This window comes from Aotus nancymaae, unplaced genomic scaffold (genome assembly GCF_030222135.1).
Source record: "Aotus nancymaae isolate 86718 unplaced genomic scaffold, 86718_ANA_hifiasm-v0.15.2.pri h1tg000029l, whole genome shotgun sequence".
Lineage (NCBI taxonomy): Eukaryota > Metazoa > Chordata > Mammalia > Primates > Aotidae > Aotus > Aotus nancymaae.
In genome coordinates, this window is record NW_026988442.1 from 29,295,794 (window position 1) to 29,310,685 (window position 14,892).

At 51.3% G+C, this 14,892-nt stretch overlaps 1 protein-coding gene across 1 annotated transcript in view; it reads right to left on the reverse strand.

The window, feature by feature from the left end:
• Positions 1 to 4,981: 4,981 nt before the first annotated feature.
• Positions 4,982 to 14,892, reverse strand: part of PEDS1 (plasmanylethanolamine desaturase 1) — a 29,672-nt gene continuing 19,761 nt past the window's right edge. The window contains exons 3-6 of the mRNA XM_064382513.1: positions 11,437 to 11,528; positions 10,161 to 10,305; positions 8,622 to 8,837; positions 4,982 to 6,230 (exon numbers count right to left, since the gene is read on the reverse strand). Of these exons, the coding sequence (XP_064238583.1) occupies positions 6,109 to 6,230; positions 8,622 to 8,837; positions 10,161 to 10,305; positions 11,437 to 11,528 (575 nt within the window). The 3' untranslated portion in view covers positions 4,982 to 6,108. The remainder of the gene's footprint in view (positions 6,231 to 8,621; positions 8,838 to 10,160; positions 10,306 to 11,436; positions 11,529 to 14,892) is intronic.

Here is a 14,892-nt window from a genome sequence, read left to right on the forward strand (position 1 = left end):
AGATTGGCAAAGAACAAAACATTTGATCACACGCTGTGTTGGCAAGGGTGTAAGGAAACAGGGACTCTGAAAACTGTGAACTTAAATGGGCATGGCCTCTGTGGAAGACAATTTGTTATGCACTATCAAAATGTAAAACACACTCAGCCAGGTGTGGTGGTGTAAACCTGTAATCCCAGCACTTTGGGAGGCCGAGGCGGGAGGACTACTTGAGCACAGGAGTTTGAGACCAGCCTGGGCAACAAAGCAAGACCCTCACCTCTACAAATAATAATAATAACAAAAAAATTGGCCGGGCGCGGTGGCTCAAGCCTGTAATCCCAGCACTTTGGGAGGCCGAGGCGGGTGGATCACGAGGTTAAGAGATCGAGACCATCCTAGTTAACATGGTGAAACCCCGTCTCTACTAAAAATACAAAAAATTAGCTGGGCATAGTGGCGCGTGCCTGTAATCCCAGCTTCTCAGGAGGCTGAGGCAGGAGAATTGCCTGAACCCAGGAGGCGGAGGTTGCGGTGAGCCGAGATCGTGCCATTGCACTCTAGCCTGGGTAACAAGAGCGACACTCCGTCTCAAAAAAAAAAAAATTGCTGAGCATGATGGCATGCACCTGTAGTCCCAACTACCTGGGATGGGAGGCTGAGGGAGGATGATAGCTTAACCCAGGAGGCAGAGGCTGCAGTGAGCTGGGATTGAACCATTGCACTCTAGCCCAGGCAACAGAGCAAGACCTTGTCTCAAAAAAAAAAAAAAAAAAAAGAAAGGTCCATTCCATCTGAAGTTGGAACACACTAAGCAGCTGTAAAAAATAATTATTTTGTGAACATTGATGATAACACTGTCTCCAAAATATATTAAGTGAAAAAAGGCAAGGTGCAGAACTGTGTGCATAGTATCCTACATATTGTGTGAAAAGGAATGGGGCAGACAAATCCCTCTTTGCCTATGTAAGGGACTGCAAATGTCTTGTCAAAGTGATGGCCTCTAAGGAGGGAAACTAAGTACTTGAGGGAACATGAATGGGAGCAGTTTACTCTTCATTCTAGACCAGGGAGGGGTTAGTAACTTCTCTGGAAAGGGCCAGATAGTAAATATTTTAGGCTGTGTGGATCATTTGGTCTCTGATGCAACTATGAACTCTGCTGCTGCACTGCAAAAACAGCCTTGGACAATATGTAAATGAGGGGCAGGGCTGTGTGCCAATTCAGCTTTACAAACTAGAATTTGAATTTCCTGTGTTAGGAAATGTTGTTCCCCCTCCCCCAGCCATTTAAAAACTGCTCGTGGCTGGCATGGTGGCTCACACCTGTAATCCCAGTGCTTTCAGAGGCTGAGGTGGGAGGATCACTTGAGGCCAGGAGTTTGAGACAACCCTGGGCCACATAGCAAGACCCCTTCTCTACAAAGAAAAATTAGCTGGGTGTGGTGGTGTGCATCTGTGTAGTCTTAGCTACTGGGTAGGCTGAGATGGGAGGATCACTTGAGCCCAGGAGTTTGAGGTTACAGTGAGCTGTGATTGTGCCACTGCATTCCAGCCTGGGCAACATGGCAAGGCCCTGTTTCTAAAAAAATAAACAACCCACAAAAGCTTCTGAGCTGTAAAAAAGCAGGTGGGCTGGATTTGGCCCACTGGCCAGGGTCAGCTAATCCCTGCTCTAGCCCCTTTTATATTATTTGATATGAGCCACTGTACCTGACATGATTCTTATTCTTTACCTATGCAAGCATTGCCTGTTGCAATATATATATATATATATATATATATATATATATATATAAAAGGGTAGCTTGAAAATTATTTTTTATCAAAAGGGGGTTGGCTGGGTTCGGTGGTTCATGCCTGTAATCCCAGCACTTTGGAAGGCCAAGGTGGGCAGATTGCTTGAGCTCAGGAGTTTGAGACCAGCCTGGGCAACATGGTGAAATCCTGTCTCTACAGAAAATACAAAATGAAATTAGCTGGGGGTGGTGGCGCATGTCTGTCATCCCAGCTATTCGAGCAGCTGAAGTGGGAGGATTGCTTGAACCTGGGAGGTTGAGGCGGCAGTGAGTGCGGATCATGACTCTGTACTCCAGCCTGGGTGAGAGCGAGACCCTGTCTCAAGGGAAAAAAAGGAGGGGTGATGGAGTTGAAGTCAGGGGCAAGTGCCCTGATGTGTGTCCTCAGGCCTCCTCTAAAGAACAGTGAGCACAGGGGGGCATGCGAGTTCACTACAGCTCCCCTGGTGGAGCTGGAAACCCATGTTTGCCCTGCATGCCACCTACCCTGTGCCACCACCAGATAGCAGCACATGCCCACCTAAAACCAACCCATCCTGCACCAGCTGGGAGGGAGGCTGCAGGCAGTTGGCCCATGCACCCGTTTTGTTTTGCCCACGGTACGTTTTAAACATGGAGCCAGCATTTTTAAAGTTTAGATTTCCGCCTTCTGTTTAAGTAGCTGCTGTGAGTAGCAGCTGCCCTTTGGGGCCTTACATCTTCAGGTCATCCCAGTCCCAAGCATCAGCTGCCCTTTCTCAGGCATGCTGCAGTGGCCTCATAGTGGCCACATTTCCCACCTGCCCCCTTCTCACCTCCTTCTTCACAATGGGAGCGTTAAAGCACATGGGCTTTGGGTCAGACCTTGGCTCAAATCCTGATTCTGCCACCTGCCAGCTGTGTGACCTTGGGCATGTTACAGGACCTCTGTGCCTCAGTTTCCCCATCTTCAGATGGTGCAGAGTACTCACTTCTCAGAGCTGCAGGGCTGCTTGACAGGACCCATGCGAGAGCTCTCTGCACAGTCTGACACCAGGTTAAGTGCTCAGTAATATTAAGTAGCATTTTTCCCTGTCTGGCCCTCATAGGCACTTATTTGCAAGTCCCTGATCTCACAAGTGGTCCCAACACTCTCAGACCCAATGCACACCTTCTTCTGGTTTTGAGATGGATTCTTTCCCCAGCCCCCAGGATTCAGAAGTGAAATGGTCTGAGTCTGAAGCCTACTCTATTCTTACTACCTGTAGGACCCTGGGGGGAGTCACTTAACCTCTCTGGATTCAGGGGAACTGACCCAGATTGGTAGGGCCTGGAAACCAACACCACAGTTGCGAGCCTTGGCCTCTGAAGAATTGAGCTGCCTGTCCCATCCACTATAGACTTGTTTTTGTGGTAATGCCTTAATTTTGATCTAGGAACCTCCCTCTCTCCTGTGGCTTAGGAAGAGGTCACCGCAATCCTGCAAATCCAGGTGGCCATTTTTCAGCCCCGGGCAACCAGAGCATTTCACCCCATTGGCCAATGTGATTGGCCTAGTCCAGACCAATGAGAGCCTGCCCTGGGACTTCCACTGCAGCTACTGGAAATGCACTTTCCACTGAGATTGCTGAGCTAGTCCAGTAAGTCTCAACTCAGAAAAACAGAGCTTAGAGAGACCATGTTTTGATGAATCATGTGAGCTCCTGGGTCCTGCCAAACCTTAAGTCAGAACACCTGTGGACTTTAGCGTTTTATGAGCTAATACAATTATTTTAGCTGTTAACTTCTGCTTTAGTTTTCTGTCATTTATGAGTTGTTGAATTCTAATATCCTTGCTTGTATGGTCCCCTAAGGCATAGTCACAAATCAAAAGTCTAGTGTGGGCAAAGGAAAATGGCATTATGGGTCATATTTTTTTTAAAAAAAGTCATAGCTGGGAGTGGTGGCTCACGCCTGTAATCCCAGCACTTTGGGAGGCTGAGGCGGGTGCATCACCTGAGGTCAGAAGTTCGAGACCAGCTGGCCAACATGCTGAAACCCCATCTCTACTAAAAATACAAAAAATTAGCCATGCGTGATGGCGAGCACCTGTAATCCCAGCTATTTGGAAAGCTGAGGCAGGAAAATGGCTTGAACCTGGGAGGCGGAGGTTGCAGTGAGCTGAGATTGTGCCACCACATTCCAGCCTGGGCAACAAGAGTGAAACTCCATCTCAAAAAAATTGTCATTATCTGTGATTGCTTTGGAATCCTTTAGGTATCTCCCTGTCCCCAACAGGCTTTCTTTTTTCTGGTTAATATTGTAGAAACTAGCTTAGACTAGACAGTGACTATCTCTGTAGTGTTCACTACAGAATCACAGTACCTAGTTCATAGGAGATTCCTTATAATTACTTGGACAATGAATAAACAAATTACTAATTTGTCGACAATGTCCTGGCCAGGTGCAGTGGCTCATACCTATAATCTCAGCACTTTGGAAGGCCAAGGCAGGAGGATCACTTGAGGCCAGGAGTTCAAGACCAACCTGAACAACATAGTGATACTCCATTTCTTAACAAAACAAACAAACAAACAAAAAATCCAAGCCAGGTGTGGTGGTACATGCTAGTCCCAGCCACTTGGGAGGACTGTTTATGTCCAGGAGTTCAAGGTTGCAGTGAGCTATTAACACCTCTGCACTTTAGCCTGGGTGACAAAGCATGACCGTGTCTCTAAAAAATAGTAATAAATAAAAATAACTAAAACGACCAGCAGCTCCCCACTCACCTCAGCCTGTGAGTCTCTGTATAACAAGTCCATCTGTTCCCAACCTCGTCTTCCATTTTTCCTTAGCTCACTCTAGTCCAGCCACAGTAGCTGCCTCACCATCTCTTAAGGTCCCAAGCTTGTTCTTGCCTCAGGGCCTGTGCCCTTGCTGTCCCATCAAGAGGCCTCTTCCCTCACTTCTTTCCTGGCTGGCCTCATCTCCTTCTCCAGGTCTCAGTTCAGAGGCCCTCCATGACCGCCCTGCAAAGCAGTGCCGACCCTGCTTTTCTGATGTGGTTCTGTCCTGTTTGACTTTCTTCACAAATCACCACCTGAATTTCCATGTGCATTTATTTGTTTATTGTCTCTTTCCCCAGGAGGTCAGCTCCACCAGGGCAGGCCGTTGTTGGTTCTCTGACCGCTGTACCTGTGTACAGGACAGAGCCTGGCACACACCGGGTACCAGTGAATATTTGCTGAAGGAAATCACAAATAGGGATCAGCCATCACTACTTTATCATTATGATCAACAAGAAAGACCACTGTCCCCACCCAACCCCCTCCAAAAGTCTTTGGATCAGATGTCAACATTAATTCACTGTCTCCGGTGACAGCTCCCATCCTGAGGCCAGGGTTGGGGGGAGCTGAGAACAGGGTGAGAGTGGGGCCTCATGCCCCAGGCTCCTTGATACCTCCCACCCCACCCAGCCAGGAAACACCACGAGGCAGCCAAGGTTAAGTAGACTCTTGCTGCTTTGTTATAAATATATTATGTACATCCAAAACATGACATTAAAATATTACTCCGTGTTACAGAAAAGATATTAAGGCTTTCTATTATTTACATTAAACAAGCAAGCACCTTTAAAAAAAAAACAAAACAAAAAAGCCCTACTCTTCCTTCTCGGACATACTTTGGCCAGAGGGGATACTGTGTCCTCTTCCAAATGACCAAGACCCTCTATAGGGGCTGTATCCTGTGAAGACATCCTGGTATTGGAAACATCAGCTCTGGCAGGGTTGGGGCAGCGGAGAAGTAGGGGTCTAGACTTGGGCAGGAGGTTCCAGCCTCTTTTGGCTGGCTGCCCTCAGACCCCTGCTGAGCTTCGCCATCCTTCGGAGACAGGCTGGGGTTGTCCACCTGCCCAGCCTTCCGGGGTCAGTATGCAGGGCTGTGGCAGAAAAATACTCCGAGTTGCTTAGGTGTGCCTGGGGGCTCCCCAGACCACTGGGGCCAGACAAGGAGGGAAAGATAGAGGCAACTCAGTGGCCCCAATGCCAGCCACACTGAAGGGCTGCCCACCGGGGCAGGGGCAGCAGGCGTGCAGGGAGTGGGTAAACCTCCTCTCTTCCAGGGGAGGCTGGCAGGGTGGGGGCTCCCTTTTCTGCAGAGTCAGGCTTGCAGACAGAACAGCTCAGGTGGCTGAGGAGGGGTCGAGGAAAGAAAATGAAAAATCAGTGGCTCAAGTATTCTGTGTCATGAGGGGTGGGCTGGGGGTACCCAGGCCCAGCCCAGGATTTGTCCTCTCCATCTGGAGGGGCTAGCTCGAAGAGGCTGGCATTTGGCAGATGGCTTCGATTTAGGGGCTAGGGAAGGTTGGCAGCCAGGAAGCAGGCTCGGAGAGGTTATTTGATCTTCTGGGCCCATTTCATGTCATCTGCCCGAGGCTTCTCGCCCGTCAGGCCCTGGATGAGGTCTTCCAGGCGTCGCCAGAAGCCTATCTTCTCCAGAGGGTAGTTGAGCCAGCCTGCAGTAGAAATGGCACCAGGAGGTTGAATGGGAGAGTAGTCAAGGGGACATTGGGAGAGAGCTGACCTTCACTGGGCTGGAGGGGCCCAATGAGGAGTGAGTTCGTAAAGGATAGGACACAGGGACTGACCAAGGAACTGGAAGTGGGGGCCTCCCACCAATCGGCCTGGGGGGCCACTCAGGCCTCCAACCCCCTTATTCATCTACTTTCTTACTATATACCACGCACTTACTTGTATTTGAGCACTTACTATGTACCAGGCACTGTAGTGGCCTTATCACTCAGCTCAAATGCTACCTCTGCCAGGAAGCCTTCCCTGATCACTCACTTAAGCGGCACCCCAGGTTTCTCGAATGATCCTTTATTTATTTCTATTTTTAATACAGATGGGGGTCTTGTCATGGGGTGTTGTCTTATAGAGGCTGGTCTTGAACTCCTGGGCTCAATCCTCTCACCTTGGCTTCCTAAAATGCTGGGATTACAAGCGTGAGCCAGCGTGACAGGCCACCCTCTTTCATTTCTTTATAGCCTTTATGATAACCTGTAATCATCTTCGTTAATTCTCTATTTTCCTGTTCTGAGTTTGTTTACCTCCTAATCCCCAACTAGAATATCAGCCCCAAAATGCAAAACACCATGTTCTTCCACTGCTGATCCTCAGTACCTAGATACAGCCAGGCACACAGGAGGTGCTCAGTAAATACTGCTCAATCTGACAGCCTTCCAGCTCACCATGAGGTTGACACTAATATCAGTCCCATTTTCCACACGAGCACACTGAGGCTTAGAGAAGAGTTTCCCAGTTAGCAGGTGGCCAAACCAGGATTGGAACCCAGGCCTGCTTAAGTAGCTAACCCATCTCCTAAATAGCCTAAATTCTAACCCCTCCACCTGCGCTCCAAGGAGCACAAGTTGAGGACATGAAAAAGAATATTTTCTGTGGTTCTCAGTTCTGTTTCCAGAAAGAAAAAAAAAAGTAGCTGTAATTTATCAAGTACCTACTATACGCCAAACACTGCATCTGCCACTCCCCCGAGAAGGTGATATATGAAGGAGGGGGCGGGCTTCAGCCATATTTTGTGGAGGAGAAAAGTGGTCCCCAGGGAGGTTTGTGTTTCCTAAAGACATATATGGAGAAGCTGAGAGTTAGGCCTGAGATGGCCCGACCTGACAGCCCCTGACACACTCAACCTTGAATGAAGCCCAGCTGGCCCCAGAGAGACTGCTCAGTTTACCCTGCCTCTTCCGCACTGGCCGTTAACCGAGCCTGGCACATGGGCCTCCTTTCCATCCCTCTGTTGCACCTGGCGCTCCTACCTCTGGCCTGCGTGCTTCCTGCTTCCTTTGCTCTCATCTGTGCCCATCTATCTGCAGGCCCTCCCGCGCTTCTCTCCTCCCTCTTCCATTGCTCTGCCCCCAACTCCCTCCACGCCAGTCAAGAGCCTCTTTGCCATGCTGGAAACACCCGAAGCAAGCACAGGCCAGCCTCAGGGCCTTCGAACCTACTGTTCCTGCTGCCTGGAGTGCCGCTCCCACAGAGGTCTTCACGGCTTTCTCCCTCAGCTCCTTGGGTCTTTGTCCAAGTGTCACCTCCCTGACCATCCCATTTAAAAGGCAAAATCCCCCTCTTCCTTCTCCCACCCTCTGCTTTATTTTCCTCCATAGCAGTTAGCAAGTTAGCACCAGCAGCTACACTACATATTTTTTTCATTTGTTCCCTCTCCCTCACTAGACGGTGAGTGCCACGAGGGCAAGGATCCAGGGTGTGTGTGTGTGTGTGTCAGACCCACTCTTGTTGCCCAGGCTGGACTGCAGTTGTGCGATCTCAGCTCACTGCAACCTCTGCCTCCCCAGTGCAAGCAATTCTCCTGCCTCAGCCTCTGAGTAGCTGGGACTACGGGCAGCCGCCACCACACCCGGCTAATTTTTTTTGTGTTTTTAGTAGAGATGGGGTTTCACTGTGTTGGCCAGGCTGGTCTCCAGTTCCTGACCTCAAGTGATCCACCCACTTCGGCCTCCCAAAGTGCTGGGATTACAGGCGTGAGCCACTGCGCCTGGCTGATTCCTGCTGTTTTGTTTGCTGCAGGAGCCTAAGCCCAGAGCACCGTGGCATGTGATAGGTGCTCAATAAATACAGGATGATGGGTGGCTGGAATCACAATGCCATGAAGTCGGGGGAGAGAGCTTTGTCTGTCTTACTTACTGTGTCCTCAGCACCTAGAAGAGTGCCTGGCACACAGTAGGTGCTCAATAAATGCACGTTCTGAGAGACTGTTCCAGAGGGCAAGGACTGTGTGACCTCCCGCTGTGATCTCTGCCCTCCTGACCTCGAAGATGGTGTGGTGGCTGGGGTGGGGAAAGCCCATTCCACGCCGCCGCTGGCCGCACCTGTGGTGATGCAGAAGTAGGTCTCGTGGGGCGAGACGTGGTGGATGCGATGGTGTTTACGTGGCAGGATGACGTGCCAGTCCTGCAGGAGGGTGACCCAGCGCGGCAGCCCAAAGTACGTATGCGACCACTTGTGAATCTGGTTGGTGAAGGTGCCAAAGATGATCAGGCAGAAGACGAAGCACTCCCAGGGGTAGTACAGCTGCTCCAGGGCTTCTGCAGGTGGGGCAGAGGGAGGGCCGGCACAGCTGTCACTCGGACAGGGAACCCACCCCTACCGGCCCTCACCACCTGCCCCTGGCGGCTCCTGCACTGTGCAAGCACATGGGATTCTTTCCCACCCCCTGCAGGGCTGCAGGCAAGCTCAGGTGCTGCCATGGGCTTCAGGCTTTCCTCCTGCTCAGGAAGCAGGTGTAATGGCAATAGGATAATGGCTAAGAACGTGGACAGGAGTGAGCTGGAGCTGGGTTCCGATCCCTGCTGACATTTCTTGGCAGTATGAGCTAGGGTCAGTGGCTGCCTCTTACAGGCTTAATTTCCCCTTCAGGAAAATGGGAATAATGGCTTCACCCAGGTTCCCTAGGAGCGGAGCCTGAAACAGGTTCCTGTGTATACGATTTATCAAGGCGGCCTCTTCAGGAAAAAACTCGAAGGGAGGGAAGCCAGACAGGGCAGGGCAAGAGCAGAGCAAAGATGAGGTGGGTGGCGCCCTGCCTCAGGCTGTTCCTGCAAGGAGCTCTGACGTGTTAATGGCTCTTTAGAATTAGACCCACTCAGAGGCAAAGGGACTGGCCTCGGAGGCGGTTCAGTCACTGGCTCCAGGCTTATCCCAGGGGGAGAGGCAGGACTTCCGCTCCATTTCTGGAGAAGCTGGGAGCTGTCAGCAGCCACCACTCACAGGAGCAGAGGATGGGTGCACCCCCAGGGAAGGGAATGGGTAGGGTGCCACAGCACCCACTGCATACACATCCTCAGCACCTCTATCCACGGGAGGCTGCCCGAAGAACCAATGGGTGTTAAGGTGCCGGAGCAGGACCGGGCCCCACTTTACCTCCACCTGACAGATAAGGCAACTGAGACTCAGAGTGGTGAAATCACTTGCTTTGGGACAAGTCCCTCTAAAAATAGGTAGGCCCTATTTTCACAGCCTAGATGTTTTCTACTAGGCCATGGTAGCAAAACCAGAAGCCCTGACAGGCAGGTAACACAAAGGAACAAGGTGGGTCGGGTACAGGGCAGCAAGTGGTGGGGACGGTGGTAAACTGGAAAGACTCGTCCTATCAAAGGCAGTGGCTGCGTTTCAGCTCCCACCCAATGAGGCCAGGTGGGAACACGGACCCAGGGGGGCCAGAGCAGATTGTGCAAGAGAAGCTGGAAACCCCGATCTTTATGTCAGGTTTCCTGATTTTACATGAAGACAATGAATGAAAAATCTTTTAAAACACCATAAGGAGCCAAACACAAGCCCCAGGAAGCTCCTGGGGGTGGGCCTCTGCCCCCACGGCCCCCTCCGGGCCCACCACTAGCTGGGCGTCTCACCAGGGCTCTGCGTGCGGAACTTGTAGGCCATGTTTAGCAGCGGTAGCAGCGTCACCAGGCAGTTGTCCCCGTTGGTCTCGATGAAGTCGTGCCGTGTGATAGCTGTGGGATCAATGTGGTGCTCCCGGAAGGGGCGGATGAAAGCCTGGGGTTGGGGGGGACACAGTCCCAGCAGTCACCCCACGGTGGTCAGCTGCTCTCACAGACCCCTAAACACAATCACCCTAGGCTCGCCTCCCACCTTTGCTCCTAAGTTCCCTCCACCCGGGATGCCTGAACATTCCCACCCCGCCCACTGCTGGAAACAGACCTCATCCAGCCTTTGGGGAGATAAGCGAAATGACCCTGGGGGGACTTTGGGTTGGCACTATCTGCCTCTGGGCCTCAGTCTCCCCATCTGTGCTGTGAGAGGGCTTGGAGACAACATCTGCCCTTCCTCCCTACCCCAAGGCAGCTGAGGAAGTCCTTCTAACAGGTGGGACCCTCTGGACCACGTGCACCTCCTAGGGTAACAGCCTCCCCTCCTTAATCCAAGCGCTTCTGGTTGGGCTGACCCCGCCCCCTGGCTGAGAAAGAACATGTGACCAGGCCTGGCCAATCACAGCATCTCATCCCTCTAGCCACAGTGACTGGCTGACGGCCCAGAACGTGACCCAATCTGGGCCGATGGGAGTCAGCCATGAGACTTTGGTTGGCGGAAACCATGGGAAAGGAGAAATGCTGTTTTCCTGGGAGGAGGGCTGTTCTCTTTTCCCAGGAGCTGGAAGGATGCGTGTCTGGGCAGTGAGAAGCCACACTGGCCACCTTATGAGGTAAAAGTAGAGACAGAGATGGAAGAAGAATGAGCCTGAAGAATGTGGTCTGTCTGTCTTGCTGGATGCAGCCATACCTTAATTTGGCTCTAACTCTGACATTTTCAGTTACATGAATCAGTACCCTTGTTTTCCTAAGCCAGTTTAAATTTTCTATCAAAACCAAAAAAGTCTGATTAATACAAAATAAAATGCAGTTGAAAAAGCAAGGAGCAGCAGGGAGACAATGGAAAAGCAAGATGTGGTCCCCAAATTCAGGGGTTCTGGTGAGGCAGGCACACATCTAAACTTTTGGACCATCCCAAGCCTGATGCTTTTGCTTCCAAAATCCCAATGGACTCCTGTTCTAGTCTTGCAGGATGGGGGTGAGGGACAGGTGCCTTCTTTCAGATAGGGAAACAGTCTTAGAGAGGACATACAGCCCAACCTCCTTCTGGAGGACATGGTTAGGTCAACATACGCACCTTCCCCACAACAGGCAGCTCCACGGAGCCCCACGTGTCAGCACCCCAGTGCACCAGGCCAGATAAGAAGTCAGCAATGAGAGCCCCTGCAACTGTGGACAAGAAGTGGGTGAGTGAAGGGACATCCCTGTACCTCCCCCAGAGTCCCTCATTCATTTACTCCTTTGCCTGCTCATTCATTTGTTAGGAGGGGAAAGTGTCCCTTCTCTACTCGGGATGTTATCTTCCCTGAAGATGAAGCCTCAGGCATAACACTCCTGCTTGTCACTTGCTGTGCCCCAGGGGAGATGCCAAGACTCATCTGCTTGGAGAGTCTGAAGAGCATAAACTGGGCATGCTCAGATCGGCCCAATCTTTCCCTATTAGGAGCTGGCTGTGCCCTTCTCTCTGCCCCGCATAGGGAAGCCTGTTCGAAACCGGTGTTGCCTGGAACTGGAGCAATGTCCTTCTAGGTTTGGTGTTAGAAAGAAAGTACCTTCCCTGCAGATAGAAGCCTCACTGCTCCACCCCCACCCCCAGCCCTTTTATCAGTAATAAACGTGATCATTTGGTCTCCAGCAGCCTTTTCCTTGTTTCTGTTCTCAATCTGTTCAGAACTAGATGAGGGTTGCCTCCGACACCATGCACTCACTTGAGGGTTCAGTAGATTTGGACTCAAATTCCAGTTCTGTCACTCACTAGCTGTGACATTGTCACTAGCCATGACACTGCACATGTTATTTAGCCTCTCTGTGCCCAGTTTCATCTTGTAAAATGGAAATGATGCGGCCAGGCGTGGTGGCTCATGCCTATAATCCCAGCACTTTGGGAGGATTATGTGAGGTCAGGAGTTTGAGACCAGCCTGACCAACATGGTGAAACCCCATCTCTACTAAAAATACAAGAATTAGCCAGGCATGGCGGCACATGCCTGTAATCCCAGCTACTCATGAGGCTGAGGTGGGAGAATTGCTTGAGCCCGGGAGACGCAGGTTGCAGTGAGCTAAGATTGTGCCACTGTACTCCAGCCTGCCAGACACGGCAAGACTCTGTCTCCAAAAAAAAAAAAAAAAAGGGGAATAATGCTAACATTTATGAGCATTTTCTCAATGCCAGGCACAAGGGCTTTACAGGCTAGATCCTGATGAATTCTCACCATTTCTTAGAAGTTGGTAGCATTTTTATTCCCACTTTGTAGAGACGGAAACTGAGGCTCCCACCCCATGCCACCTCCCATCACTCTCTTCTTTCACTGCAGCCCAGGTCTACTGGCTTATCCCCTTCCCTTGCACGCACCCTTACGCAACTCTGGGTCTTTGCATCTGCTGTTCTCTCTGCCTGGAACATTCTTTCCCAAGATGCAACACAACTCACTCCCTCACCTCCTTCAGATGTTTACTCAAATGTCCTCCCTGGGCACCTGATGGAAAACTGTAATCACCTCATCTTTCAGCATTTCTGATCTCCTACGTATATTGTTCTCCAAGCACTCAGCATCTCTGACTGCTCTTTTGCTGGTTTATTTTCTCCCCTGACAAGGATGTTGGCTCCACCATGGCCAGGGCTTTAGTCTCTTTTGTTTGTGGCTGTATCCTGGCTCCTGGCACCTGTGTGGAACTCGGTAGAGCACTAAGTGCAGTGCTTGGCACACAGTAGGCTCCAGGACGTATTACTGTTGCTGTCATTCAATCAACTAAGCAACATTCTATGAAGACCTACTGTGTGCTAAGCTCTAGGGACAGAAACATGTCAGACACTGAGCTCACATCTATGGGGGAAGGAATGTTGTGAAACCCAGCAGGGGACAACGGCAGCTGTGAGTGACGACACATGCAGCCTTGGCTCATGGGGCTTCAGACAAACCCTTCCCCGCCCCTCCCCAGACTCAGTTTGTCTGTGTCAACTCGTTGTCTGAGGTTCTGAGTTCTGCTGGTGCCCTCAGCCCCTTGGTGACAGGGGACCAGGCTCTTGGGGCACTGTGGAGACTGCAGAAAAGCCCCTGGATGCCTCCTGGGTGAGACTTGTGGTTGAAGGGACAAAAGTAAACATGCCAGTCACTGTAGATGGGCAATCCTGATGCCCGAGCCCAGGGTGAGGGGCAGCCACTTGACGCAGACTTTCAGAGGCCCTGTGGTGTCCATCACAGATGCCAAGCATGGGAGGGGTGGCGGGGGTTGGGGCAGCACAGTTTCACACAAGCACCTGCAAGTTCCTGGTGATGAGGGTAGGAGGGCAGGTGGGCACAGGTGGCAGCTATAGCTCTTAGCACACAGATGCTTAAGGACAGGCTGAAGTGTGTCACTGCATGGTGGCTGGGCTGAGGGAAAGGGGCTGGGCTCAGCAAGGCCCAAAAGCCTAGGCACCCAGTGGCCCTGCTCTGTCTGGGCAGTCCTGCTCCTTGGTGATGGGGAGGGTGGATCCAGGCTGGAGCAGGGGAGCGGGTGTAGAAGGCGAGGCAGGTGTAAGCCAGAGAAGGGCTTCTGCATTTGCTGTTCCTCTACCCAGCACCCACCCCCACTCCAGATCCCCTGTGCTGGCTCCTCCTCAGCCTTCTCACTCAGAGTGAAGGTCAGCCAACCCTCCTGGCTGAAGTCATCCTCCCAGGCAGTTGCTCTCACTCACATCTCCCTGCTTTATTATTATTATTGAGATGGAGTTTCACTCTTGTTGCCTAGGCTGAAGGGCAATGGCGCAATCTCAGCTCACTGCAACCTCCGCCTCCCGGGGTCAAGCGATTCTTCTGCCTCAGCCTCCCAAGTAGCTGGGATTACAGGTGCCTGCCACCACGCCTGGCTAATTTTTTGTATTTTTAGTAGAGATGGGGTTTCTCTAGGTTGTTCAGGCTGGTCTCGAACTCCTGACCTCAGGTAATCCACCCATCTCAGCCTCCCAAAGTGCTGGGATTACAGGCGTGAACCACCGAGCCCAGTCCCCCTGCTTTATTTCTTTTATAGCATGTGTCATCCCCACCTCTTGGATGAACAAAGAGGCCTGGAGAAGTTGAACCACTGCCTCCCAGTCAAGTGGCAGCTATGGGATGACAAGGGGCCTGTCTACCAGCACCCTTTCATGCCCTTAATCTGCACTGCAGAAGGTCCATGGCATTATTAGAGCTCCTACTGCATACTTTGGGATGCTGTGTATGCACTGCCTCTGTCTACCAGGAGGGACAAGAGGCCATGTGGCCAAGAGCTATGACAGAGCTAGATCAAGTTACCATATTGCTGTGTGACACTGTGCCTAATCTAGACCTCAGCATCCTTACCTGCTTAACAAGGTCAACCGAGGATCTCAAGGCCCTGTCCCCATAGCTCTGACTAATGATGTCTCTAAATGCTGCCTTTAGGCCAGGCGTGGTGGCTCAAACCTATAATCCCAGCACTTTGGGAGGCAAGGTGGGTGGATCACTTGAGGTCAGAAGTTCGAGATCAGCCTGGCCAACATGGTGAAACCCGTCTCTACTAAAAATGCAAACAT